At 54.1% G+C, this 27,944-nt stretch overlaps 3 protein-coding genes and 1 long non-coding RNA gene across 10 annotated transcripts; 1 reads left to right on the top strand and 3 right to left on the bottom strand.

Moving 5' to 3' along the window:
• Positions 1-2,475: 2,475 nt before the first annotated feature.
• On the bottom strand, positions 2,476-5,982 carry LOC138440211 (uncharacterized). Its single transcript, XR_011256968.1, has 2 exons — positions 5,890-5,982; positions 2,476-3,579 (listed from the first exon to the last, which is right to left on the bottom strand). It is a non-coding gene; the product is annotated as an uncharacterized lncRNA (long non-coding RNA).
• A 5,163-nt stretch (positions 5,983-11,145) lies between these two features.
• Positions 11,146-19,972, bottom strand: STXBP2 (syntaxin binding protein 2). 3 transcript variants are annotated; one of them, XM_069589306.1, is made up of 19 exons: positions 19,822-19,972; positions 18,493-18,542; positions 18,152-18,233; positions 17,589-17,665; positions 17,356-17,434; positions 17,155-17,258; positions 16,619-16,767; positions 16,335-16,419; positions 16,116-16,246; positions 15,911-16,018; positions 15,577-15,634; positions 15,373-15,438; positions 15,193-15,273; positions 14,039-14,177; positions 13,455-13,564; positions 12,648-12,743; positions 11,865-11,950; positions 11,610-11,767; positions 11,146-11,288 (listed from the first exon to the last, which is right to left on the bottom strand). In XM_069589306.1, the coding sequence occupies exons 1-19, from the start codon at positions 19,856-19,858 to the stop codon at positions 11,203-11,205; spliced, it is 1,782 nt and encodes a 593-aa protein (XP_069445407.1). In that variant the 5' UTR covers positions 19,859-19,972; the 3' UTR covers positions 11,146-11,202. The 3 variants fall into 3 exon arrangements, with proteins under 3 accessions (XP_069445407.1, XP_069445408.1, XP_069445409.1); XM_069589307.1 differs by lacking the exon at positions 19,822-19,972 and adding an exon at positions 19,444-19,799; XM_069589308.1 differs by lacking the exon at positions 19,822-19,972 and adding an exon at positions 19,608-19,781.
• Positions 15,412-26,107, top strand: PCP2 (Purkinje cell protein 2). 5 transcript variants are annotated; one of them, XM_069589312.1, is made up of 5 exons: positions 15,412-16,093; positions 24,122-24,212; positions 24,767-24,881; positions 25,134-25,258; positions 25,915-26,107. In XM_069589312.1, exons 2-5 carry the CDS (start codon positions 24,171-24,173, stop codon positions 26,032-26,034), a joined length of 402 nt encoding a protein of 133 aa, XP_069445413.1. In that variant the 5' UTR covers positions 15,412-16,093; positions 24,122-24,170; the 3' UTR covers positions 26,035-26,107. The 5 variants fall into 5 exon arrangements, with proteins under 5 accessions (XP_069445413.1, XP_069445414.1, XP_069445412.1 ...); XM_069589311.1 differs by having other exon boundaries at positions 16,013-16,093; positions 24,767-24,899; XM_069589313.1 differs by lacking the exon at positions 24,122-24,212 and having other exon boundaries at positions 16,005-16,093; positions 24,767-24,899.
• PET100 (PET100 cytochrome c oxidase chaperone) lies at positions 26,094-27,935 on the bottom strand. The gene is made up of 4 exons (XM_069589315.1): positions 27,808-27,935; positions 27,025-27,111; positions 26,855-26,887; positions 26,094-26,243 (listed from the first exon to the last, which is right to left on the bottom strand). The coding sequence occupies exons 1-4, from the start codon at positions 27,832-27,834 to the stop codon at positions 26,160-26,162; spliced, it is 231 nt and encodes a 76-aa protein (XP_069445416.1). The 5' UTR covers positions 27,835-27,935; the 3' UTR covers positions 26,094-26,159.
• Positions 27,936-27,944: the final 9 nt, after the last annotated feature.

The following is a 27,944-nucleotide window of genomic DNA, read 5'->3' as shown; positions in this document are numbered from 1 at the left end:
TGAGGGATCTTAGTTCCCGGACCAAGGATTGAACTCATGCCCCCTGCAGTGGAAGCACAGCGTCTTAACCACTGAACCACCAGGGAGAACCCTCAAAGTCCTTACTTTTAACCAAGGCATTTTCCCCCCATACCATGAGGTGGGGGGGAACACATGGAGGACAAAGTAAGGGGCAGCCCAGCTCTTGGGGCCCTGCTGGCCCAGGATGAGCTCTCTCTCCAGCCCCTTTCTGCTGCGCTCTCCACCCCCGCACCCACCCTGCCCAGCATATCCAAACAACAGGAGCAGATGCTAAGGAGTTTTAAGGATGCTGGGGGGGTGATGTCCAGCTTCCTTCCTGGGAATCCCAGCTCAGCCATTAACTAGCTGCATGGCTTTGAGAAAGTGGCTAAAACACCTCTGGGCCTCTGTTTTCCCATTCGTAAAATGGGAGTATTCTCAGTGACTACCTCACACGGCTGGGGTGACGACTGAGTGCTCCTCCCGCAGCTTTACCAAGATAAAGCTGACGTGTAGCGTTGTGTGGGTGTAAGGTATGTAACGTGAGGATGTGACATGTCTGTGTTGCAAAATGGCTGCCACATAAGGCTGGTGATCACCCCCATCATCTCCCATGATTATCTTTTCGTGTGTGTGGTGAGAACACTTAAGACCTTCTCTCTTAGCAACTTCCCAGCACACAGTACAGTGTCAGTTGTAATCACCGTGCTGTATGTTAGGTCCCCAGAATTTATCCATCTTCTAACTGAAAGTCTGTCCCCTTCGAGAAACATCTCCCCATGTCCCCGTCCACCCAGCCCTTGGTCACCACTACTCTGTTCTCTGTTGCTCTGGCTCAGCTGTCTTAGATTTCACTAAGAAATAAATCTTTAAAAACAAAATCAAACTCATAGAAAGAGACTGGCGTTTGCCAGGGCCTGGGAAGTAAGAGAAATGGGTTAAGGCTTGTCGAAAGGTACGAACTTCCAGTTATGAGGGGAACAAGTTCTGTCTGGGGGTGTAATGTACGACATACGGATGATGGTTAACAATACTGCATATTGTGTATTGAAAGGTTGCTAAGAAAGGAGAATTGAAAAGTTCTTGGAAATTCCCTGGCAGTCCAGTGGTTAGGGCTCCACCTTTTCACTGCCAAAGGTGCTGATTCAATCCCTGATCCGGGAACTAAGAGCCCATGAGCTGGGCAGTGTGGCCAAAAGAAGAAATAAAGCTAAAAATTTCTCAGAACACACAGGACAACTATGTGAGGAGTTGGATATACTACCTAACCTTATTGTAGTTATCATTTTGCAAAGTATTGTCAACACAAATAATCAATAAATTGTCTGTGTGCATGCCAAATCACTTCAGTTGTACCTGATTCTTTGCAACTCTGTGGACTATAATCTGCTGGGTTCCTCTCTCCATGAGATTCTCCAGAAAGAATACTGGGTGGGTTTCCTACTCCTGGGCTCTTCTTCACCCAGGGATCCAACCTCCATCTCTTACATCTCCTGCATTGGAAGGCAGGTTCTTTAACCACTAGTGCCACCTGGGAAGCCCAAACCATCTCTAATAGAAAAGAGTTTTTTTCTTTTTTCTTTTTTGGCTGAGGCCACCCAGCTTGTGGCATCTTAGTTCCCTGACCAGGAATCGAAACTGGGCCCACAGCTGTGAGAGCTCAGACTCCTCACTACTTGACCGGTACGGAAGTCCAAGAGAAGAGTTTTATTTGTGCCAAACTGAGGAATATAGCCCAGAAGGGAGCCTCTCTGATGACTCCGAGGAACTGCCTCAGAGAAGCATGATTTTAGCTCTGTTGTATGTCTTGTTAAAACAAAGAACATCAAACAAGTCAGGGAGACACTCCTTCAAAGTTTCAAAGAAACACACTGGCACCTGCACAGCAAGTCAGTGACCTTGGCGCCTGGGAAGGGCGTCTCATTACTGAAGGAGGACCGGCGCTGCTGTCCCAGGAAGGGCGGCATTTAATTCTTATTTTGAACATGGACATTCTTGACTTCTGGTCAATGTGCCCTTTTCTTTAATAATTAAAGCAGAAGTACAATGTAGCTTTGGTAGGCTAACAACAGGCTGTTCTAGTTAGCATCAAGTTCAAGTTAACCCAGGTGGCCCAATGGTAAAGAATTCCGCCGGCCAATACAGGAGACACAAGTTTGATCCCTGGGTCAGGAAGATGCCCTGGAGAAGGAAATGGCAACCTGCTCCAGTATTCTTTGCCTGGAAATTTTCATGGATAGAGGAGCCTGGCAGGCTACAGTCCATGGGGTCGCAAAGAGTTGCACACGACTGAGCACACACGTAGAAGCCAGAATGACTTCCCCAAACCTCAATAATGGGAAGATTTCCTTTATCCGTATATATGTATTAAATCACTACTTTGTACATTGTAAGCTTACCTCCACACAGCTAGGAGAAAAAAGTAAGTAGATTCCACAGTTAAGTGAGATCAGACAGTATTTGTCTGTCTCCCTGTGACTTATTTCATCCAGTGTGTAATTTATGTGAATGACTCGATGGACGCGAGTCTGAGTGAACTCCGGGAGTTGGTGATGGACAGGGAGGCCTGGCGTGCTACAATTCATGGGGTCGCAAAGAGTCAGACACGACTGAGCGACTGAACTGAACTGACATAGACAATGCATGATGAATGTTTTATAAATGTCTTTTTTGTTCATTATTTCCCCAGAATTTTCCCAATTGCTGGCAGGGATCAAAGCTCCAAGTGGTCACTGAAGGTGGAGGGGCCCCCAACCCAGACTTCCTCTTCCTGTCCCAACCCCTCAACCTCCTCAGCCCTGGGGACTCCATCCTGGCCCCACAGGAATGGAACTTTCCCACTCTTGGGGCTATTTCCACACCGCCAGGAGCCTTTTCACAATATTCTTAGCAGGAGCTGTTGGTTAATTTCTGTTTTCAGATTTTGAGCAACTTTACAGAAAAGAAAATAAGGAAGCTTGCTTTGCTTTCTTGATGTCTACTGGGTTCCTCAGAAACCCTCAGCTCCTCCCCTGGAGGCCTTGGGCACTTCTTGTTCTGCCAGGGTCCCTGGCAGGGGGCGGAGGGTCACCATCCCAGCTCCACCATCCTGGCTCAGCTGGCAGGTCCAGTGTGTCCCAGACCCTCACTTTTTTTGTTCTTTTTAAAAGCAGCTTTTGTTATTCAGTCACTAAGTCATGTCTGACTCTTTGCCACACCATGGATTGCAGCCCACGAGGCTCCCTCGTCCTTCACTATCTCCCAGAGTTTGCACAAACTCTTGTCCATTGAGTCGGTGATGCCATCCAACCATCTCACACTCTGCTGCTCCCTTCTCCTGCCCTCAATCTTTCCCAGCGTAAGGGTCTTTTCCAGTGAGTCGGCTCTTCACATCAGGTGGCCAAAGTATGGGAGCTTCAGCTTCAGCATCAGTCCTTCCAATGAATATTCAGGATTGATTTCCTTTAGGATTGACTAGTTTGATCGCCTTGCTGTCCAAGGGATTCTCAAGAGTCTTCTCCCAATACCACAGTTGGAAAGCATCAATTCTTCAACACTCAGCCTTCTTTATGGTCGAACTCTTACATCCCTACATGACTACTGGAAAAAAACATAGCTTTGAGAAGCAGCTTTATTGAAGTATAATTTACATGCTACAACATTCGATGATCTGCAGTAAAATTTCACAGGGTTGTGCAGCCATCACTGCAATCCAATTCTGGAACATTTTCATTGCCCTTAAAAGGAATCCTGTGCTACTTTTTGGTCCCTGTCTATTCCTACTCCCATCCCTAGGCAACCACTTTCTGTCTGTGAATTTGCTTATTCTGGACATTCCATATAAATAGAATCATACAGTATGCGGTGTTTTTTTTTTTAAGATTTTTTGATGTGGACCATTTTTGAAAGTGTTTATTGAATTTGTTGCAATATTACTTCTGTTTTTCATGTCTTTGGTTTTTTGACTCCGAGGCAAATGGGATCTTAGCTTCCTGACCAGGGATGGAACTGTCACCTCTGTGTTAGAAAGCAAACTCTTAACCGCTGGACCACCAGGCAAGCCCCCCAGTATGTGTTATTTTGCATCAAGCTTCTTTCACTTAGCAAAGTGTGTTTGAGGTTTATTCATGTTATAACGAGTATTTTGGGCTTCTCTGGTGGCTCAGATGGTAAAGAATCTGCCTGCAATGCTGGAGACCTGAGTTTGATCCCTGGGTTGGGAAGATCCCCTGGAGAAGGAAATGGCCACCCACTCCAGTCTTCTTGCCTGGAGAATTCCATGGACAGAGGAGCCTGGCATGCTGCAGTCCATGGGGTCACAGAGTCAGACACGACTTAGCAATTGAGCACACTTTTTTTTTTTTAAGTAGAGCAAATTCAAGACCACAAACCTTTCCCTCCTGTCACTTGGGGAAGATAATACTTTAGAAAAGCCCCCTGCCCTGCATAGCATGAACTGAGAACCAACCCCTGCTGTGATGGGTTCCCAACCTCCCCTCCGGAACATCAGTGCTCACCACCCCAGGGGTGCCCTCCTGACCTTCCCAAGCCCTGCTGCTCACCTGAGGAATTCCCTTCTCACTTTGTGGGGCTCTCCTTCTTAGTACATCCTGGGAACTACACCACCCAGCCCAGAGCCAGACCCCTTTTGGGTATTCAATAATAATAATGTATTATTACATCAAGACTACATTATTATAGTGTATATTAATATTATATCCGTATATTATTATCACTGTGGCAGCCAGGGGTTCCTAAGTGTTGCCTCTAAGGTTATACTGTGACCCAACAGTGACTCTGGCGTCTGTTTGCACCCCAGGCCTCCCTGATGAGCTCACATGTTCAGTTGTCTCCTGGGGATCCTGGGGACCTAAGCCACACCCACAAGTAATAGGTAAAAAGCCTTAGGTTGCTACTTTCCCTACAAACCAACTACAGTTGTTTCTGAGGGACAGTCCTTCTGAGGGACTTCCCTGGTGGTCCAGTGGCTAATACTCCGTGCTCCCAGCGCAGGGGATCTGGGTTCAATCCCTGATCAGGGAACCAGATCTCATAAGCTGCACCTAAAGACCTGGTGTGGCCAAATAAATACATATTAAAAAATTAAAAAGAAGGATTCTAGCTGATTCCAGTGTGAGGAATGACAGGGAGGAAAATAATCCTCAAGAGTTATTGGCAATAGATAGGTATATAGATTGGAGTAGGAACTGGCAACTCACTCCAGTATTCTTGCCTGGAAAATTCCATGGACAGAGGAAGCTGGCGGGCTACAGTCCATGTGGTTGCAGAGTCTGACATGACTGAGCATGCATACACACAGTTACATCAAAGTGTTAGTCGCTCGGTTGTGTCCAACTCTTTTGTGACCCAATGGACCATAGCCCACCAGACTCCTCTGTCCATGGGATTCTCCAGGCAAGAATACTGGAGACGGCTGCCATTTTCTCCTCCAGGGGATCTTCCCGACCCAGAAATCAAACCCAGGTCTCCTGCATTGCAGCCAGATTCGTGACGGTCTGAGCCACCAGGGAAGTTTCAATACTGGGGGGGAAAAGATTTAGGAATTCCCTGGCTATCCAGTGGTTAGGACTCCTTGCTTTCCCTGCGGCCTGGGTTCACTCTCTGGTACAGGAACTAAGATCCTGCAAACCTCCAGACATGGCAAAAAAAAAAAAAAAAAAAATTAAAAAAGGGAGATGGAAGGAATTCCCTGCGGGTCCAAGGTGCAGGCGGCAAGTTTCAATCCCTAGTAGGGGAACTAGGATCCTGAACGTCCCCAGGCAGAGAAAAAAAAAATTTTTTTTAAGGTGTAAACTGGCAGGAATCCACGACTGCTAAAAAACCTTTATGCGGAGAGTTGTTGGGAATCAGAGACCTCCACCCTTGCCCTCACCCCAGCCACCGACTAACCGTAGGGACGTGACATCATGGAGCCCCTGACGTAATGCATCATGGAACGCAGAGAAGTTGGAGTTCACGCTCCTGAGAGGGTTTGGAGAAGTCTGTGCAACGCGTGTGGGGCACTTGGAGTAATACCTGGGGGCGTGGTCAGGACTGACACTACTGGCTGGCTGCTCTGGTCCATGGTGGGTGGGGTCCGTGAATATTCTTAGAATAAAATGCCCTTAGGTGGGAGATTTTACAACATCATTTACGTACAAATAAGTGGCCAAGGCCGAGGCGATTTAAACAGAGTTTCGTTGGGGCTGAGAACTACGGAGTAACTCATGACCTACTCTCCCTCCTCCAGCCCCCCTCCTCCCGCCCTGCCACTGCCGAGGTCTCTAATTAGGGTCACCCAAATTCCCGGTTACAGACGCTTTTTGATCTTTCTATCAAAGCCACCGGCAAGTTGAGCCACAGCGTCCCCTTGCGCTCAGAGCGCTTACCTGCCTAAGCGGGCCCCGGAGGGAACACCGTGACTTCCCAGTTCAGTTCAGTTAAATTCAGTAGCTTAGTCGGGCCCAACTCTTTGCGACCCCATGAATAGCAGCACGCCAGGCCTCCCTGTCCATCACCAACTCCCGGAGTCTACCCAAACCCATGTCCATCGAGTCGGTGATGCCATCCAGCCATCTCATCCTCTGTCGTCCTCTTCTCTTGCCCCCAAGCCCTCCCAGCATCAGGGTCTTCTCCAATGAGTCAACTCTTCGCATGAGGTGGCCAAAGTATTGGAGTTTCAGCTTCAACATCAGTCCTTCCAATGAACACCCAGGACTGATCTCCTTTAGGATGGACTGGTTGGATTTCCTTGCAATACAAGGGACTCTCAAGAGTCTTCTCCAACACCACAGCTCAAAAGCATCAATTCTTCTGCGCTCAGCTTTCTTTATAGTCCAACTCTCACATCCATACATGACCACTGGGAAAACCATAGCCTTGACTAGATGGACCTTTGTTGGCAAAGTAGTGTCTCTGCTTTTTAATATGCTGTCTAGGTTGGTGATAACTTTCCTTCCAAGGAGTAAGTGTCTTTTGATTTCATGGCTGCAATCACCATCTGCACTGATTTTGGAGCCCCAAAAAATAAAGTCCAACACGGTTTCCATTGTTTCCCCATCTATTTGCCATGAAGTGATGGGACCAGATGCCATGATCTTAGTTTTCTGAATGTTGACCTTCAAGCCAACTTTTCCACTCTCCTCTTTCACTTTCATCAGGAGGCTTTTTAGTTCCTCTTCACTTTCTGCCATAAGGGTGGTGTCATCTGCATATCTAAGGTTATTGATATTTCTCCTGGCAATCTTGATTCCAGCTTGTGCTTCCTCCAGCCCAGTGTTTCTCATGATGTACTCTGCATAGAAGTTAAATAAGCAGGGTGACAATATACAGCCTTGATGTACTCCTTTTCCTATTTGGAACCAGTCTGTTGTTCCATGTCCAGCTCTGTTGCTTCCTGACCTGCATACAGGTTTCTCAAGAGGCAGGTCAGGTGGTCTGGTATTCCATTCTCTTTCAGAATTTTCCAGCTTATTGTGATCTACATAGTCAAAGGCTTTGGCATAGTCTATAAAGCAGAAATAGATGTTTTTTGGAACTCTCTTGCTTTTTCCATGATCCAGAGGATGCTGGCAATTTGATCTCTGGTTACTTTGCCTTTTCTAAAACCATCTTGAACATCTGGAAGTTCACAGTTCTCGTATTGCTGAAGCCTGGTTTGGCCAGTTCAGTTCAGTCACTCAGTTGTGTCCGACTCTTTGAGACTCCATGAACTGCAGCACACCAGGCTTCCGTGTCCATCACCAACTCCCAGAGTTTACTCAAACTCATGTCCATCTAGTCAGTGATGTCATCCAAACATCTCATCCTCTGTCGTCCCCTTCTCCCCTCTTCAAACTTTCCCAGTATCAGGGTCTTTTCAATGAGTCAGTTCTTTGCATTAGGTGGCCAAAGTATTGGAGTTTCAGCTTCAGCATCGGTCCTTCCAATGAATATTCAGGACTGATTTCCTTTAGGATTGATTGGTTGGATCTCCTTGCAGTCCATGGGACTCTCAAGAGTCTTCTCCAACACCACAGTTCAAAAGCATCAGTTCTTCTGAGCTCAGCTTTTTTTATAGTCCAACTCTCACATCCATATATGACTACTGGAAAAACCATAGCTTTGACTAGATGGACTTTTGTTTAATATGCTGTCTAGGTTGATCATAGCCTTTCTTCCAAGGAGCAGGCGTCTTTTAAATTTCATGACTGCAGTCACCATCTGCAGTGATTTTGGAGCCCCCCAAAATAAAGCCTCTCACTGTTTCCATTATTTCCCCATCTATTTGCCATGAAGTGATTGGAATGGATGCCATGATCTTCGTTTTCTGAATGTTGAGTTTTAAGCCAACTTTTCACTCTCCTCTTTCACTTTTCAAGAGGCTCTTTAGTTCTTCACTTTCTGCCATAAAGTTGGTGTCATCTGCATATCTGAGGTTACTGATATTTCTCTGGCTTCTCAGAGCAAGGTTTAAATGTTAAATTTTTAGGTCTATCTTCCCTGGTGAAGTAGTTAGAACCCACTCTTCCACTGCAGGGAGACGCGGGTTCCATCGCTGGTCGGGGAACTAAGGTGCCCCGCGGCCAAAAATAAACAATTTTTTTCTAAGTTAAACTTTTAAAACCATCTCCCTCCCATTGCATCTCCCACCAGTTGAAAGGCCTGCCTGCTGAGTCTGTGAAGGGAGCCTCGCATCTAGGGCGGGATGTCTCAGGGGTCCGAGATGACCCACTTTCTTCCCTGCATCCTATCTACTTGCATGTCCATCTTTCTGCCGTCAGGAGTTTCATGTAAGTCTTAGTTGTTGCTATTGTTGTTGCTTAGTCACTCAGTCATGTCCGACTCTTTTGCGACCCCATGGACTATAAGGCTGCCAGGCTCTCTGTCCATGGGATTCTCCAGACAAGAATACTGGGGTGGGTTGCCATGCCCTCCTGCATCTCCTGCATTGGCAGGCAGATTCTTTCCCACTTAAGCCACCAGAGAAGCCCTGTAAACCTCAGAAGAAATGCTGAATTGGAGGGGCTTTTGCTTCTCCAAGGCCCCAGCTGCAGAACTGTGTGTGTGATTTTTCTGGTTAGGGTGTCTTTAGATTTCTCCAGATTCTCAAAAGGAGAGGTGACCTCAGGACTTCCCTAGTGGTCCAGTGGTTAGGATTCCATGCCCCTATGCAGGGGGCAGGACTGTGACTCCCGGTTGGGGAAACTGGGATCCCGTATGCTGCACAGCCTGCCCCCACCAAAAAAACAAAAAGAATAGGTGACCTCAAAATCAGGACCAAGTCTTCAGTGGGTGGGAAAGGAGGGGCCTAGGTGTCCCGTTTCTGCCCACACTCTCTTGGTCCCAACCTTAGATGGGCCACAACTCTGATTACAGGTGGGGTAGTGCTCTACCTGGAGGGGGGTGGTCACGAGATTCAGCTTATCCCCCCATCAGGGTCCCCTTCCCAGGCACCCATCCCAGCTGAGCCCCATCCACCACATTACACTTGGACCCCACCTGACCCTGCTGAGATACCTTCTGCAATTTCCCATCACTCCAGCAGGGGTCATATCCAGGGGTCATATTCTCACTCAGGCCCCAGGTGGCTATTAGACCTTGACCCCTTTCTCTTCACATTAAGTGCCCCCTCCTCCAGGAAGCCTTCCCTGACTGCCCCAGGCTGAGTGGATTATGGTGTTCTCAGGGCTCCCTTAGCCCCATGTGGTACAGACTTCTGACCAGGCTATGTGTCTGTGCCCCCAGAGGAAAGGGCCTTCATAGCTCTCATTCAGGCTGTAAAATTCACATCTCATTTTAGCTGAGGGTTACGGACTGAACTGTGTCCCCAGAAAATTAATATGCTGGAGTCCTAAGCCCTATGTCTCAGAATGTGACTCTATTTGGAGATGAGACTTTCAGAAAGATCATTAAGTTGGGAGTTCCCTGGTGGTTCAGTGGCTAAGACTCCATGCTCTCAATGCAGGGGGCAGACGTTCCATCCCTGGCTGGGGAACTAGATCCCACATACTGCAACAAAAGATCCTGTGTGCTGCAACTAACAGGCGCTGCTGCTAAGTCACTTCAGTCGTGTTCAACTCTGTGCGACCCCATAGACAGCAGCCCACCAGACTCCCCCATCCCTGGGATTCTCCAGGCAAGAACAATGGAGTGGGTTGCCATTTCCTTCTCCAATGCATGAAAGTGAAAAGTGAAAGTGAAGTCGCTCAGTCATGTCCGACCCTCAGCAACCCCATGGACTGCAGCCTTCCAGGCTCCTCTGTCCATGGGAGTTTCCAGGCAAGAGTACTGGAGTGGGGTGCCATTGCCTTCTCCGAATTAAGAGTCGGTACAGTTCAAAAAAGTTTTTCTTTGACAGTGTCAGTCGGGGAGAATAAATCAAAGGGATGATCCAGATTGGAGAGAAGTGATTAAAAAAAAAGATAATTAAGTCCAAATGAGGTCAGTAGTGTAGACTCTAAGCCAATGTGACTGGTGTCCTTAAGAGGAGACTAGGATACAGACACGCACAGAGGCAAGAGCACGCGAGGACACAAAGAGAAGACAGCCATCTATGGGCCAAGGAGAGGGGCCTTTGAAGAAATCAACCCTGCTGACACCTTCATCTTGGACTCCTGCTTTCCACAAATGGGAGAAAACAATTTCTGTTGTGTAGGTCACCTGGAACGTGGGACTGGGTTATGGCAGCCCCGGCATACTAATCCACCCAGTAAAGGCCCTGATAAGTCCTGCAGTTAGGAAGCCCTGTGAATACCCTGCCAGAAATGGAGAGGAAGCAGCAGGAGGAGCTCCAGCTCTCTGGGATGGGAGCTGGGCGGGCATCGTGTGCCATGCTCCTACAGGAAAAGGAAAAGACTCCTGATCTGTGCGGCTGCAAGTCCCAAGGAGACAGTGCCAGAAGGGCTGGGGAAGTCTGTCTGGTCTGCTGATGCCCTACTACAGACAGTCCCATCAGAGTGGTCAGGAGAACCATCACTGGTTCCCAGGTTCTGGAAAGGCCAACCCAAGACGCTGGCTGGAACCTGGAAACTAGTAGATCTTGGAGTCCGTGTTCACCTTACAGTGTGGAATGCCCTCTGGAAGAACAGGGTTGGGTGGGGCCTGAGGCACAAAGTCAGGGGACGGGACCCAAGAGAGGGGGGCCCCATATGGCTCCTTTGAAAAGCAAGCAAGGTGGGTGCCAGCTGGCAGAAAGATGGGAGTTTATTTCTCTGGAAAGGGACGCAGCAGGTCAGGCAGGGGTCAGGGCAGGGAGACATCCTCTAGTTTCTGGTCCAGAGTCTTCAGATCATCCAGGAAGCGGGTTGGGGTGAGGATGTGTGAAGAGCCTGGGCGGGAGGGAGGGGGTGTGGGAGTGGCCTTGGCCCCTGACCCTTCCACCCAGAGGGTTGTTCAGGAAAACCCTGGCTCTCAGGACTTAGGAGTCTCACCTCTTGGAAAGGGAAGGGTTCACTCCCAGGGGACCCCATCCCTGGGAAGCCAAGCCCTAACCCCTCTCACCTAGGGCTCTCAGATGCCAGCCCTGCAGAGGCTCCAGGGTTTGGGGACCCAGAAGGCACACAGCTATCAGCTCCCTAGGAACCCACAGGCGGGAGAGTCGGGCTCCCAGCCCCTGCCCAGCCCAGGAGACCCCAGCCTGGGCCACTCACCGATGAGCACCTCCCACTTGCCCTCAGCGGCCCTGGTCACTTCATAGGCGGCCCGCATCTCTGACATGGCCACGCCACCCACGACGTAGACAATAAGCCGGGGCCCTGCCCGGGCCTCCACGCCCGCCTTGTTCTTGTGCCAGTGGCCGAAGCGGGCACTGTGCGAGGAAGGCAGGCAGAGGTCAGACTGGATAGCAGATCACCCCCCCACCCAAGCCTCACTTCCTGTGGGTCTGGGCATGTCCCTGGCCTCACCTGACGGCAGCCTGGGAGCTGGGTGTGGGGGCAGGGTCAGATACAAAGGGCCACAGCTTTCGGTCCAGCCGGTCTTCCACAGCATCCTAGGGCCGGAGAGGGAGGCTGAGGAGAGGGGCCCAGGCAATGAGGCCCAAGGTCTGGAGCGTCCTCCATCGGGTATGTTCACAGGCCAAGATCCTGGCAGAAAGGGGCTGCCACCTGTACCTCCGGCCCCTTAATGACCCAGGGACCCGGGCTCTTAGCTTCTTAAGGACCCTGCTCCTGCTCAGCTCCTCAGTGACCCAGGAGTGTGGACCTCCAGCCCCTGGAGAAGCCAAGATTCTGAGCCCCCCACCCCTCAGGAACCCAGAGGTCTAGGCATCCAGGATCCATAGGGATAAGGGGGCCTCTAAGCAGGCAGAGATGCCAGGACTCCATACAGATGGCAAGAAGCAGGAAGCCAGGTCTTTTAGGCTGCCACTGCTTTTGGCTCCCCCAGTGGGGCGGGGGCTGGTATGGGCAGGGCAAAGGGGGACCCAGGTGGCGTCCTGGGGGGCAGGAGTGAATAGAGAGGGACAGAGGAGGGGACCAGCAAGTGGAGAGAAGATGAAGCTCTTCTCTCTCTCTGCTCCCCAGTTCCTCCAGTGTGGGATGGGGTTGCCCCTAGAACCCAGGCAGAGCCACGGAGATGCCCATAATGAGGGATTTTCTCTTAAGCCCTGGGGCTTAGGACAGTGAGCAGGGAGGGGGCTGAGCGTGGCCTGGATGGGGGAGGTCAGATCCCACCCCTACCAGCAGTACCTCCATCACGTCCTTGATGATGGGGGTCCAGCGAGACAGCTGATAGGTGGGCTCTGAGCGCTCCCTCCGCTCCAGTCGGCTGGTGGTCCCAGAGCTCTACAGGTGGGGCGGGTGGGGTCGGTGGGGGAATTAGGGAGAAGGAGGCAGGTCACAGATGGGGCCTGTCGGACTGGGGGAGGTTGCAGACAGAGCGAGGAAGGGAAAACAAGAGAGAGGAAGGAAGAAATACACAGGTGATGAAACCGAGATGAGACAAAAAAGATCAGGACTGAGAGAGAGACGGGGACGGACGACGGAGGACGTAGAAACAGGGGAGCTGAGAGGCGGTGGACAGGGCAACAGGCGGGGGCCTGGGAGAGGGGCAGAGGACAGGCACTGGGAGAACATGAGAGGTACCCGCAGTCGAGCAGCAGCAGAGGGCAAGGTCGAAGGCGGAGGCACGTGCCGAGAGCCGAGCCCAGGAAGCTGCTGTGTGTGTTCCGGCTGGACTGGTGGCCCTGAGGCCTCCGGGAGCCCAGGGTCACCCACGTGCCCCATGCTGGGGACCCAGCTATCGGCCTGTGGGACTTGGACTGCATGCCCCACACGGCAGCACCACTAGGACTCGGGCTCCATGCCTCGTAGGCCCCACTTCTCCTGTGACTCTCAGACTGGGAACAGCCCTGCTCCCCTCCACCCCCAGACCCTACTCAGGGCTCCCTGTGCTCCAAGAACCACAGCACGCCTGGTGTGTCCCCGCCCTGGTAATGTGCCCTCTGACCCCAGTCACTCCCCTCTGACTCAGTGTCCTCTCCCCGCCCAGCGTACCCCGGGGTTGGTGACAGTGCCCCCCAGCTGCTCCAGGTTCCTGATGAGGTTGCTGTACGCCTGCACATTGGCGTGCTGAATCAGCTTGGCCAGGTTCTCCTCGCTCACACCTGGAGGCGGCCAGAGGGCGGGGCTTTTGTGGAGGCTCACAGGGTGGTGGTGAGCAAGGGGGAGGGTACAGAGGTGGCCACGCAGGCTTCTGGGTTGAGGGGCTTGGGGTGGGGGCATCCAGCAGTCGAGACACCCTAGGGACCGGGGGAACCACCTACGCTCACAGAGAGGGCGGATTCCTCATGTTAGAACTCTGGATGGGAATCCCAGAGGCGGTGATAGATTGGGGGAGCCTCTGGAATCAGCTGAGGGGGCCAAATATGGAGGAGTCCTAAAAATAGATTCAGAGGGTCTCCATGCCAATGGAGGCCAATGGAGGGTGGCCCAAGGTCCAGAGGGGTATCTGTGGGGTTTGGCATAGCTGGTGTGTGGGGGCATCTGTGGGAGTGAAAGCCTCCCACAGTCACCGGAGACCGGAGTGAATGATGGTATACCAACCTCCTCCCCCCTTCAACTCCAGGCCCCCTACCTACCATTCCGTAGCAGGATGTAGAGCAACAGAACCCGGATCTTGTCGTAGGCTGGCACGGCGGCGTCCAGCAGCACCGGTACAATCAGCTTCATGGCGTCCTTGATCTTCTCGCCCTCTGCGTCTGAGCCCATGGCTAAGTCCTGGGGCAACATGGGGGTTAGCCACCACGTTGGGGGACGGGGCAGGGGAGGGACGTCCCCATGGGCCTCGGCAAGACCTCTGGGCTTCATTTTGCTCTACCAGTCTCTGAAGGTTCTACACCTGTTCGCCATGAGGCCCCACCCCTCACACAGGCCCCTCCTAGCCATAGGCTTCACCCTCTCCGAGGTTCAGCCTCTTCCCCTTCAGGCCACATCCCTCGCACAGGCCACACCTCTCTATAGGCCCCACATTTCCAATGGTCTGTGTGTTAATTCAGAAAAGGTAATGGCAGCTCACTCCAGTACTCTTGCCTGGAGAATCCCATGAATGGAGGAGCCTCGTAGGCTACAGTCCATGGGGTCACTAAGAGTTGGACACGACTGAGCGACTTCACTTTCACTTTTCACTTTCATGCATTGGAGAAGGAAATGGCAACCCACTCCAGTGTTCTTGCCTGGAGAATCCCAGGGATGGGGGAGCCTGGTGGGCTGCCATCTATGGGGTCGCACAGAGTCAGACACGACTGACGTGACTTAGCAGCAGCAGCAGCGTGTTAATTGCTCAGTGGTGTCGGACTCTTTGTAACCCCATAGTCTGTAGACCACCAGGCTCCTCTGTCCATAGAATTCTCCAGGCAAGAATACTGGAGTGGGTTGCCATTTCCTTCTCCAGGGGATCTTCCTGACCCAGGGATCAAACCTGGGTCTCCCTCATTGCAGGCAGATTACCGTCTGAGCTCCTTAGGCCTGCCTTCCCCACAAGAAACTGCCTCTCCAAGGGGCTGGCCCCCACAGGCCCCACGCCCACACTCCAAGTCTCCTCTCCACAGATCCCACCCCTCACACAGGCCATACCTCTCCAGAGGCCCCAGCCCTTACCCAGGTCCTGCCTTTTTCCAGGCCGGGCCACCACCCACAAGCCACAGACTGCCCCAGAAATGCCTCTCCACAGGCCCTGCCCCACGACTCCCAGCCCAGCCCATACAGACCCCACCCCTGCCCAGGGCCCACCCACCTGCTCCACGCTGCACAGCTTCTCCACGCAGCCCTTGAAATGCTTCATGCAGTCATCGGCTAAATGCAGGTGCGTCGAGTACTGCAGGGTAGGTGTGGGAATCGGGAGTAACACTCAGTTAGGGTGCAGACGGGGTGACAGTTGGAGGCGGCAGGTTCCTGGTCCCCGCTTACCGCTCACCTTGTTCAGCTCCTTCTGGTACTGTGGCATCTTTTTCAGGATATGGGACAGGTCTTTGATGTCGGCCTGGGAACAAGGCTGAGCGTGAGGCCAGGCCCTGCCTATCCGAGGCCCCCAATCCAGGTTAGGGCTCCAGACTGAGGCCCCACCCCTCCCAAGTGGCCCACCCTGCCCCGGGCCTGCACCCTACACCCTACAGCCTACCTTGTCTGTGGTCAGCCTCTTGCTCTCACAGAAATTCTTTAGGAGCTCCGTGACCTTCCTGGCGGTGAGAGTGGGCAGCGGTAGGTTGGGGACTGGTGCCAAGATGGTCATTTGAGGGCAGAGCTGGGGGGTGGGGGAGTCACATGGCCCGGGGATGCCAGCCAGGGGACACAGGCCCACACTGGAGAGGCGTGGGGAGGCCAGCAGAGGGGTGTGGCTTGTTGACAGGCATTCATGGAGTACAGGTCCACAATGGGATGAAGGAGTGGGGACCGCGTGCCAGAGGGCCCACAACCCCAGTGCCCACCGCGAGCACACACACGCGCACACGTACTTGGACACGTCCGCGATGTGCATGTGCCGAAGCTCCACCCACAGGTCATCATCCTCGTCCAGCAGCACCGCCTTCTCCCGGGCCTCACTGAGCCCGGTGGTCTCGTACCTGGGAAAACCAGAGACATGAAGGTCGCAAGCACTCGCTGAAGACCAGGGACCCGGGCCTGCAGCGATGGCAGGGGTGAGTTCCAGGGTCTGCCCACCTGTAGGTGTCCTGCTCGATGTCCAGCAGGTCGTAGGCCATGGCCTGGAAGGTGAGCTCATGCAGCAGTGGGGACACGGGGTCGGCCGCCCGGTCCATGATGAGCAGCTGTGAGCGAGTCTTCTCAGGGCCCTGGGGTGCAAGGGGTGGGCAGGGGGATGAAGCCCTTGACCCTGACCCTGGCTGGGGCCTCCCTCCACCTCCCCAGAAAGCCCCTCACCTCGCCCAGGTTGGGAGTGTCTGCCTTAAAGGCGTTCAGCTTGGCTAGGACGGCGTGGGCCAGCTGTGCCGTGTCCTCTGGGCCCCTGCAGGTGGGGTGGGCAGACACGGGGTGGGTGCCTCAGGGTGTGGGGTTGGGGAGGGCCAGTCAGCACAGACTGGGAGTCAGGGATGGGGTTAGGGATGGGAGTCAGGGGTCAGGGTGAAGTCTGGAGCTGGGAGAGAGGTGCAAGGTTGGAAGCAGGATGGGGTCAAGGTCAGGGCGGCATCTGGCTGGGGACCCACCTGCGGTAGCGGATGGCCGGGTACTCTTGCAGTGTGGCGCACAGGGTGGCGATCTGCTGGGCCAGCACCTCCAGCTGCCGCGCTCGCTCGCCCGCCCGGAAGGGGCAGTAGAGGTTGTAGGTGCTGTGGGGGGCATCCAGGGAGAACACCTGTGAGAGCACAGAGCCGCCACCACTGGAGGTGCGCCCCTGCCCAACTCCAGCCGCGGCCATGTGCCACTCCCCGGGGCTTCCTCTGGTCTCTGGAGCCTGCTTTGCAGGCCTGGGGGAGCCCCCTAACTACTGTTTTCTGGAATACCGCAGCCCCCTCCGCCTTGGGTGGGAAGACAGAGCGGTGAGCTGTATGCTGCCCCCTGCTATTGCCCAGGGAGACAGAACTCCAGGTGACTCCCACTAAGAGCTCATTCCACCGGTTGTTAGCTGCTTTCCTTTCTGATTCAGCACCCCCTTTACTTATCGCCTTGCCTATTTCTGAGGGAACCTGGAATATTTGGTGACGAAGCCCCACTTCCTACCCAGAACTAGGCTGGGCTATACCTGAGCTTCGTAGGGGAGGAAAGCAAGGTGGATCTCTTTCAGCGTCTTCACCACCTTTGCCAGACGGGAACGACCCAGCTCGCTGAACAGGGGCTCAGGGCAGGCTGGGAATGGGCAAGATGGGGCATCAGGCCAGGGCAGCCCTCACACCCCCTTACCCTGACCCCCACACCGCACCCCTACCCGGCTCTCCTCACTCACTGTCGGTGAAGAAGACGTGTGCTGCTTTGTAGGTGAAGGTCGGGGTCCCTCGGAAATCTGCGATCAGGGCCTGTACCGACTGGGGAAGGCGGATCACTCTCCAGGCTTGGCCCAGTACCCTTAGACAGACCATCCCCTGACCCAACCTCCCAGCCACTGCCTGCTCCTCAGACACATACAGACATGCATGCCGGCACACACGCATGCGCCCACACACCCACTATCATAGGCACCTTCTCCGTGGGGCTCAGCAGATAAATAGCCTCCAGGCTGGGGATGGGTTCTCGCCTTTTGTTGATGTCCTCCACAACTAGTAGGAACAGAGAAAGGGGACACGTGTGGATGGCACTGGGGCCAGGGCACATGCAGAGTCGCACACTCAGGGAGCTGGACACTTGGGGTGCAGAGGCAGCAGGGGATATGCACACTCCCTGAGGGTCCTGAGCTTCAGGGGACACATCCATGGATCACAAGAGCTACATGGGCAGGGCTCTGCACATGCAGGATCACACAGTCATCGCCTCCTGGGGATCGACCTTAGAAAGTTACACATTCTCGGGGTCACATGCTGAGAGCCCCACATGCAGTTCCACACAAAGGGGTTGCACAGCTGGGGAGGCTGACCCCTTAGGGGTTGCAGCTGGGGAGCCCCTTGCGTGGGAAGCCTGCCTATCTAGGGGTTGCCATATCAGGGCTGTCTGTACAGGAAACTGCATTCTTGGAAGTCCTGGACAATTTCAGGGGATCCCACACTCTGGTCCCAGCTGGTAAGCCTGGGGTTGGGGCAGCCACTCACTGGTGATGCCCTCGGCCAAGATGTCTGACATCTTGCAGCAGGACGACAAGATGCGCATGCTCGGGTGGTCCATGATGAGCACCTGTCCAGATGGATGGAATGGACAGAAAAGAGGGTGGGAGAGGCTGAAGCTGTCCCTGAGGAGGGGCTAGAGCCACGGGCAAGTCTCTCAGCTTCATGAGCTGATTGAACAAGAGGACCCAGGACCCCACCCAAGCCCATCCCAGACCCACCCACGTGACCTCTGTGGACCAGCAGCCTCCTCAGGGAGCTGGAGGGGGGCTGTCCCACATTCAGGGCCCTGACATGGGTTTAGACAAGGCATTCTATCTCGCCCCTACCTTCCACTCCCCATCTTTCTTGACGCTCCGAATGACTCCACTCAAAATTTCTGCAGGGAAATGAGGGGCGGGCTCAGAATGTGGGGTCCTCTGGCCCCACGGTGCCCCCCAACATTCTGGGTCCTGGGCTGGACTTCCATTGGAACTCCCATTTACTCCTCCTCCCCCTCAGTCCTTTGAGGTAGCTCCTGGTCACCCCCAGATTATAGTCAGGGCCACTGAGGTTCAGAGAGGAGAAGTAAGTTGCCTAAGGACCCTCAGCACCTAAGTGGCAAGTGCCTGGAGCATAAGTAGTAGATAAATATGCTTTAGATAAACGAATAACTGGAAAGCCACGACTCACATAACAGGTCTACCTGCCTCCAGAACTGGGCTTTCCATCCCCCTATCTACTGGAGTACTCCTGGCATGTAGATTTCAGCCACACCCTCATTCCACCTCCATCGTTTACCCTGAACCAGAACGCAGGACCCCTGGATCCCTGTCTGAAACATGCGTGGCTGTGGTTATCCCATTACCCAATATCCAGCCTCAGTTTCCTCATTTGTAAAATGGAATCAGTGACTCTCCTGTGTCTCCATCAACCCCTTCATAGGAGGAGGCCCCTTTTTCAGTTGGGGTCTGGGGAGTTTGACCCACACTCGGCTCTGCCTAGCTGAGGGAGTGGGCAAAAGTGCCAGGGCGACCCCGCCCAGCGAGAGTGTCTTGTCCACTGTTATCAGCACTGCCAGGGCGGAAGGAGACTCTGAGGCCGGAACTACCGGAGGTGGGGGAGGGGACGACCTCCAGCACCCCCGCGCCATCCCCCCACCGCCCAAGAACCCGGCCCGGGAGGCCTGGATGCCAGGGTCCCCAGGCTACAAGGGACTCTTGGGGGCCGGGCAAAGAGTAAGGCGTCCCCCGCCCTTGGATCTGCATCGGAGCCTGGACGCGCATCCTGAGCACTCTCACCAGCTGGGGTCGCTGACCAGCGCACCCAGGCCCGGCCGCGGTCCGCACCATGGGGCCCCAAGAGTCCAGCCCGCCGAACTTTGCCAGGTTCAGAGACCCGGGAGCCTGGCTGTCCAGCGGTGCCCTCCCCAGGCTCATTCTCTAGGGGGTCCAGAAGTCCATACCCAGCGCCTGTCTACGCCACCCTTAGTCTGATTCCTTTGGGTCCCCGCAGTTTAGTCTCCCAACTTTGTTCCGCTCCCTCAAGGTAGAGCCAAGTCCCCGCCCACCCCCTCGAGGGTCAGGTGCTCGACGCCCTGCCAGGTCCCCAACTCCCCGCCGCTAGACTCCCAGAGTCCGTGCGCCCCCGGCCCCCCGCCCCCAGGGGGCGGCACTCACTTTCTCCTACCACCGCCTTCAGCCCTGAGGGCGCCATCTTTCCCTAGGGGCGCCGCCGCTTCCGGGTCTGTCCCAAGGTGGGGGCGTGGCTCCGCGCGTCATCCACGTGGACCCCGCCCCGCGGGTCCGGGACACGCCCCCTGCCCACCTGGCCCCGCCCCTCCACCGGTTCTCAGAGAAGTTGTGTTCCCTGCTGAAATGACAGGCGAAAGTGTCCCAGCAGAGATCTTTAAAGTCGCCGGAGGAGCACGGCCCGACGACACGTTCATAGACGTGAGCTCAGACACACTTCCTTAGCTTGTGGGCAGCGAGAAAGCGGGATCGCAAGGCAATAATAACCCCTTTATCTTCCCCAGGCATAGTTCCACCCTGGAAGAAATTTCTCCCCTGTGTCTAGAGGATACTGTGTATGCCTACCTGGAGCTACGGGACCACAAACCCGTGATCCAGTTACCTTCTGTTCCCGAGTTTAGTAGCAGCAATGGGCTTGGGCAACACTTAATAAGGAGGCCTGGGGGGAAGGTTGGAGCTAAGCCAGCAATTATTGGGTGCTAGGTTCTCAGTCGGGGCTTCTCTGGTGGCTCAGATGATAAAGAATCTGCCTGCAATGCAGGGGTATGAAGATCTTCCCTGGGTCGGGAAGATCTCCTGAAGAAGGAAATAGCAAACCCACTCCAGCATTCTTGCCTGGAGAATTCCACAGACAGAGGAGCCTGGCGGGCTACAGTCCATGGGATCACAGAGTCTGACACGACTGAGCAGCTAACACGCATACACAGGTTCTCAGTCTACCCTGCAGAGGCCCTGACGGGCAGTGCAGGTTGGACAATGAAACTAGCTCGGACTGACCCTTGTCCAAGGCCCGGTGATGAATAGGCCTATTGCAGTCTGAAGCACGAGTCGGTCCCAGGAGGTATGCTAGTCACAGACTTGCTGATGCACACTTGAACTCAGTGGCATGTTCAGCCGCTTGCACACATACATACACACACATCTCAATTTACAATCGACTTAAAGTATCAGGGCCTGCCCTGGCTGTGTGCCAGCCAAGGGCTGACACCTTATCACGCAGCAGGCATAGTCCAGCATCACCTTCTCCTTTCGATGAGGATTTAAGGTGTGTGACACTCATGTGTGGATGCAGACTCCTGAGCTGGCTCAGTCCTGAACGCATGCTTTTATCTGGCCATGTTTTTTTAAAGAGTTTAGCCGAGTGCCAAGCCCTCTGCTACTTTCACAGGACAGGCATGGGACCGACCATAATGAGTAAGACCAGAAAGCCTGCCAGGCACACTTAAAGTTGAATGGAGGAGGAGGGGAGAGAAAATGATCAATCATGCTTTAAGGAAAGAAAGTGATATGATAGCAAATTTGGGGGTGGAGTGGGGGCACTCTATTGGGGGTGGTGCCAGAGGGGTATCCTGAGGGGGTGATCTTTTAACCGAGTGATATTAGGGAGCAGCCGTGCATAGAGAAGCAGGAGGTGAGATTGGAGGAGTAGCTGGAGTGAGATGAGGGTGGGGATGCCCCCCTCCCCGACAGAAGCTGAGGTTGGAGGGGCCACAGAGACCAGACCCCAGTGGGACATGGCAGGACTAACCTAGCCCAATCTGCATGGGATTGAGAGGTTTTCGGGACCCAGGGCTTTCAGTGATAAAACTGGAACAGTCCTGGCCAAACCAGGAGGGCTGGCCTGTCTACAAAGGAGCTTGGGTTTTTCTTTTTTCTTTTGTTTCTCTCTCATCTTCTCTCTCTCCCCCTCTCTACCATCCTTTTTTCCCCCCTTTTTGTTTCTTAGCTTTATTACAATATAATTAACATACAATTTAACCACAGAGAAGGGACAATCAATGGCTTTTGCCATATTCACGGTTGTGTATTCATTACCTGTCAATTTAGTTTACTGAAGTAGAGTTGATTTACAATGTCAGTTTCTACTTTACAGCAAATGATTCAGATATACATGCACGTTCTTTTTCATATTCTTTTCCATTATGGTTTATCACAGGATATTAAATACAGTTTTGTGCTATACTCTATATAGAAGTTTGCATTTGCTAACCCCAAACTCTTAGCCCACCCCTCCTCCACCCCTCCTTGCATGTGACCACCACAAGTCTCTTTTCTATGTCTGTTAGTCTGTTTCTGCTATGTAAATAATTTGTGTTGTATTTTAGATTCCGTACATGACTGAAATCAGGTGCTGTTTCTCTTTCTCTTTCTAACTTACTTCACCTAGTATAATAATCTCTGGGTCCATGTTGCTGCAGATGGCATTATTTCATTCTTTTTAATGGTTGAGTAATATTCCACTGTGTATGCGCGCCACATCTTTATCCATCCATCTGTTGATTCTCCATCTGTTATCCATTCATCTGTTGCTTCTGTGTCTTAGCTCTTGTGAATAGTGCTGCAGTGAACACTAGGGTGCATGTATCTTTACAAATTACAGTTTTGTGCAGATGTATGCCTAAAAGTGGGATTGCTGGATCATATGGTAGCTCCATTTTTAGTTTTTTGAGGAACCTCCAATACTGTTCTCCATAGTGACTGCACTCTCTTACATACCCACCCACAGTGTAGGATGGTTCCCTTTCCTCCACATCCTCTCCAGCATTTATAAGATTTTAAAATGATGGCCATCCTGACCGGCATCACCAGTCAAGTTTAGAACATCTCCACGATCTCATGGTATTCAGGTTTTCTCCTGAGGACAATGGGGGCCAAGGGAGAGTTCTGAGTGGGGGAGGGAGGAGACCCCTGTGGTTCCTGGGAGGAAGGATGGATTGTAGGGGCAATGGGGAGGGGAGAGGGAGCTGGAAAACCCGGAAGAAGCTGGGACCACCTCTAGCGTCTGTCTGTCCTCTGTTGGTGAGACTCTGTAGGGTCTGGCTTCACTCTATCAGGTGAGGATAATTGTCTACTGCTGCTATGGGCTCAAGGGTGTGCTAACCACCCCCTTGAAGAAAAAAAAAAAAAAAGTACGTTACAGCCCTTACTCCCAGCACCTTAGAATGTGCTGTTTTGGATATATGGTTTTTGCAGGTGCAGTTAGTAAAAGATGAAGTTGTAGGGTGAGTCCCCAAAGCAGTGTAGCTAGCGTCCATGTGTTAGGATAGCCGCGTGAAAACAAGTACATGACGGGGATGTCTGTGATGACAAAGGCAGGGACTGAAGTCCTGCAGCGACAAGCCACAGGACACTAAGGACTGCCGGCAGCCACTCGAACCCACGGAGAGGCAAGGAAAGATTCTCTCCTCTGCATGGCCCTGCCAACACCTGGATTTTGGACTTCTGGCCTCCAGAACTGTATGACAATAAATGTCTGCTGCTCTAAGCTGCCTCGTTTGGCACACTTCATTAAGGCGCCTGGGAACTAATACGTCTGGGGAGGAGGAGGACAGCACTTTGGCATTTGGGGTCATGGGGCCACGGGGAGGATGTGGACAGGGGCTCCAGAGGGCAGTGGGCTGTCTGGGGGAGGAGGACCAAGCTTTACAATCTGGCAGAAGTGGTCATGGTGCAGCCCCTTTATCCTGCGAAGAAACTTTAACTGGTTTCCAGAAAGACATCCTGGGGAGGGGGTGGGGTGCACATGGAGTCCTCCCAACCCCTCTCCCGGGGCACTGATGGGGAGCTGCTCAGGGGAGGGGAGGGGGTTTCCTTCTTGCCTCCCTCGCCAGGACTCTAGCCTCTCATCCCTAATTGGGACTGGGGGAGGGGGGGTCAAATGGGAGGAGACAGGCCAATTTGGCATTGGTGATGGGGAGACAAGTGCTCCCATAAATTCCAGTTTTGGGGGGCATGGGCTGGGGACAACCAGGCCTGCGGACAGTAGTAGAAGGGATGGCCAGGAGACAGAGGTGGAGCCAGGCTAGCTGGTGGTGGCTCAGGTGTCCTTGAGCTTCCTCTCCTCCCACCACCTGTGGATGGCAACTGCCTTTCCAGCAAATACGGGTGGGCAAGGTGGATGCAGATCTCACCTGAGCTGTCCCATGGTCCAGTCCTCTCCCAAGGGGGTCCAGTCAGCTCAAGCTCTCCACTGCGGAGACCCTGCACTCCACCTGAGTCCTTGAGGCCCAGCAGGTCCTAAACCCAGGTCACCCTGCCTCCTGCCCCCACAGCAGCCCCAGCCTCACGCTGCAAAAACAATTATCTGGATCATCTTTATGGGGCTTAAGCTTGGGTGGGAGCAGATGGGGCATGAGCTGGGGATTTGGGGCTGGGTATCCACTACACACACCCCCCCCCCAATATCCCAGTCTCTTAAAAAGCCTTCTCTGGCCTGGGACCGGGGCAGAGGCCAGCAGAAGGTGGACGGGATCCAGGGGAGGGCAGCAGGGACAACGATGGACCAGGAAGAGGAGAATGTGGGCTCTGCCTGCAACAAGGTGAGCAGGCCCCACCCTCCCACCCCCCACTCAAGGGCCTGTGAATGACAAGACTAATTCATTTGTAGGGCACCTAATTAGCAAGGAGTCTTCTGGGACCCCTGACCCAGTTGCCACCTAAGAAGGTGCAGGAGGGCACTTGAGGCTCTGAGTGCCTAGTCCAGCCCCCAGTGAGGTCAGGGCTCTCAGTGATGACCCTATGGGGGAAGGAGGTTGGGATAAGGGAGCAGCCCCCGGGACGGTCCCCTGGCTAGTGTCCCAGTCCCGGGCCGCCCTGCAGTCAGGCCCCTATGTAGGACGTCAGCCCTCTCTCGGGGCAGTGCTGCAGTCACGTGACACTGCTGGTGGGGCCCCTGGGGCAGGGGCCAGGGTGAGATTGAGAAGGAGACTCATGTCTCATTTGGAGCAGCTCTGCAAAGCAGCACATCGGCGAGGACCATGGTGAGAACCACGGAGAAGCTCAGGGCGGGCCTGGGAGCCAAGTGGAAGCTGGCTGGCTGCGTTGACGGGTCTCCTGGCTGAGGCCGGCTGGACTGAGCATATCTGTTCCCCAGGCTGGCTCCCCAGACCAGGAGGGCTTCTTCAACCTGCTGAGCCACGTGCAGGGCGGCCGGATGGAGGAGCAGCGCTGCTCGCTGCAGGCGGGGCCGGGCCCAGCCTCTGACAGCCGTGAGAGTGGGCAGCAGGGTGTGCAGAAGTGGCTGTGATGTGGGTGGCCGGGCATGAAGGGGGCAAGTGGCCACCTGGGGGGCCTGCGGGCAAGAGTCTGAGAAAGTGAGCTGGTGACTGGGGACAGAGATGCCCACGGGTTGGGGGCAGATACCAGCATGCTTCTTGGAGGATGTGAGTGGGGGGTGGCAGGGTGGGCTGGGGGGCTCCAGCTGGGCTGTCTGAGCTCCCCACGGCCTTGGCTCCACGCAGAGAGCGCCCCTGCACCCGAGATGGACAGCCTCATGGACATGCTGGCCAATACCCAGGGCCGCCGCATGGATGACCAGCGAGTGACGGTCAGCGCCCTGCCTGGCTTCCAGCCTTTGGGCCCCAAGGTAGGTGATGTTCTGTCTGGGCTGAGGAGAGACCGACCAGGCTGAGGTCTTTAACCCTGCCTTCCACCCCCAGCCAGGAGCGCAAGGGGCCCCACCCCCACCTCTGTCCATCCATTGTCTGGTCGGTGCACTCATCCTGAGTCCCTGCCAGTCACAAGACCCCGGTGGATCCAATACCCCAGTTCAGAGGGAGGGCAGAGGCCCAGACAGGGCTGAAAAGGGATCGAGGTCATGTCTGGGGCATGTTCAAGTCAGAGACATGGCGGGAACTCACAGCTCCTGAGCCCGAGTGTCTGAGAGCTGAGGAGGTGACAGAGCATAGACCCCTTCCTGGGAAGGCACCCCGAGGGTGGAAGACAGGTGAGCTTGTGCACAGGATGCATCCAGACCCCCACATGTCCACATCACACATACTTGCCCACAGCTTGGGTTCTGATCAGCACTCCAGTGAGGCCCCCAAAACCCACCAGCCCCCAAATACCACCCTTAATGTTGAGTAACCGAGGAGCACAGAGGCTCAGGGACGGTGGCAGCAGGTAACGGGAGGGGGAGGTGTGACCCAGTTGCCATCTGCCGCCTCCCTCCAGTGTCTGCGTCCCCCTCTGGTTGGCACTACCCTCGGCCCCTCTCTCTGGTTGACCCCTTTGTATCAACAGGATGGAGTGCAGAAACGAGCTGGGACCCTCAGTCCCCAACCCCTCCTCACCCCCCAGGACCCAGCTGCTCTCAGCTTCCGTCGGAACAGCAGCCCCCAGCCCCAGACACAAGCCCCCTGAGGGCCTGAGGTGTCCTAGGCCCCACTTGGCCCCTGAGAACCGACAATAAAGCACTTCCATGAGCAACAAAGAACCGTGTGTGTGTTATTCTGCGAAGCAGGCTGGAAATCAGGCACGTAGAGGCCTCAGGGACTCTGCTGGGCAGCACGAAGGAGTTTCTCCTCCCGCTGCTTCCGTATCCTCTCTTTGAATTCTTCTAGCTCCCGGCGCTGGGGAGGTGAGATGGGAAGGAAGGAGAGGCAAATGCACCTCAGGGCCTGGATCTTGTTCCCAGCCCACCTCCCCTTAACCCCCCAGACCGTGGCTTCAGAGTTCCTGTCTACAATGAAGCCTGTGCCAATTACAACCCCAGATTAGCTTCGACCTTCAGGGAGTTCCCTGATAGCTCAGTTGGTAAAGAATCCACCTGCAATGCAGGATACCCCAGTTCAATTCCTGGGTTGGGAAGATCTGCTGGAGAGGGGATAGGCTACCCACTCCAGTATTCTTGGGCTTCCCTTGTGGCTCAGGTGGTAAAGAATCCGTCTGCAATACAGGAGACCTGGGTTTGATCCCTGGGTTGCGAAGATCCCCTGGAGAAGGGAAAGGCTACCTACTCCAGTATTCTGGCTCAGCGAATTCCATGGATTGTAGAGTCCATGGGGTCCGCAAAGAGTCAGACACGACTGAGCGACTTTCACTTTCACTTTCAGGGAGAGGGCAGTTAAGGAAATCATATGTCCCTCCACTCTAGGTTCCCTGCCCACGACTGAGGGTCCCATCAGGGCCACAGGAATCCAGGCCCCTCCCCCCTCCGGTGGGAGGAAAATTACATGCTTACCTGGTCCTCCTTCTCAGGGGGCCACAGCTCCCTCTGTAGGGACAAAGTCATAGATGGAGTCACAAGCCAAAAGCCTCCAGAGCCCCGCATCCAGGGCGGGGTCGGCTCAGGGGAGGCTGACCCTGCTCCCTCATACCCTTCCCCACCCCCTGGAATGAACTGATGCCCACCTTGCGCTGTATGACATAGTCCTCAAACCACTCGGCCTGATTGGCAATCCAGAACATAGCCACAGGGAAGGTGAGGTAGATGGTCATCTGGAAGGGAAGGGGAGGGATGAGTAGTCAGGAATTACCATCCCCGCCTCCACCCCTACTGTACAGCGGCTGCTCAGAGTCGGGAAAACCATCCTCTGGCCGAGACCAGAGGTGTTTCCTCAGGACCCTCCAGAACCCCAAAACTCCCAGCAAGGGTGCAGAAGTCACACACCTTGAAGTCTAGTCCCCAGAATCCAAGAGTCACCCCCCACCTCGAAAGCCCCCTCCGAGTCTAAAAGACTCTTTCTCAAAGAAAGACAGACATATTGGCCCCGGGGCAGAAGAACTCGTACAATAAAGGCATCTCTCTGAGACCTCAAACCACCCCCAGCGAGATTCCAGAGCGCCCTCAGACCCAGAACTAATTCTTCGGAGTCTAGGAGTCGGTCTAGGAGAAAGACGCACACCCACTGTAAACCAGAGAGCTCCGCCAGAGCCTGAAGTCTTCCTTCTTAGAGCCTCCTTCCCAGGTCACATCTCTCAGAGGGCTTTCCTCACACCTGCCCTCCCAGAGCCCCCAACCCAGAGCCCCCAACCCAGAGCCCCCTCCTCTACGTCTCCAACTGTAAAGGTCCCTTTCAAATCAATGGAGCTTTCGCCCCAGAGCCCCTCTCTCGGAGGCCTCCCTTTTGAGCCTTCTCCTCATCCAGGAAGAACCCCGCGCCCAGCCTTCCGACCGCTCCATTGCTCACTGACCCGAAACACCTCAAGCTTCACCCCCATGTTCCTCCTCTTAGGCTTCACAGCCGCTTCCGCCCAAAGCCAACAGCCCAACAAGACAGTAGGTCATTGGGAGTCGGCGGGCTCCACTGCTAAAGTTGATTGGTCCAAGT

The sequence above is a fragment of the Ovis canadensis genome, chromosome 5, assembly GCF_042477335.2.
Source record: "Ovis canadensis isolate MfBH-ARS-UI-01 breed Bighorn chromosome 5, ARS-UI_OviCan_v2, whole genome shotgun sequence".
Lineage (NCBI taxonomy): Eukaryota > Metazoa > Chordata > Mammalia > Artiodactyla > Bovidae > Ovis > Ovis canadensis.
Note: the sequence above shows the minus strand (reverse complement) of the source record. Positions and strands in the feature narration are given on the sequence as shown.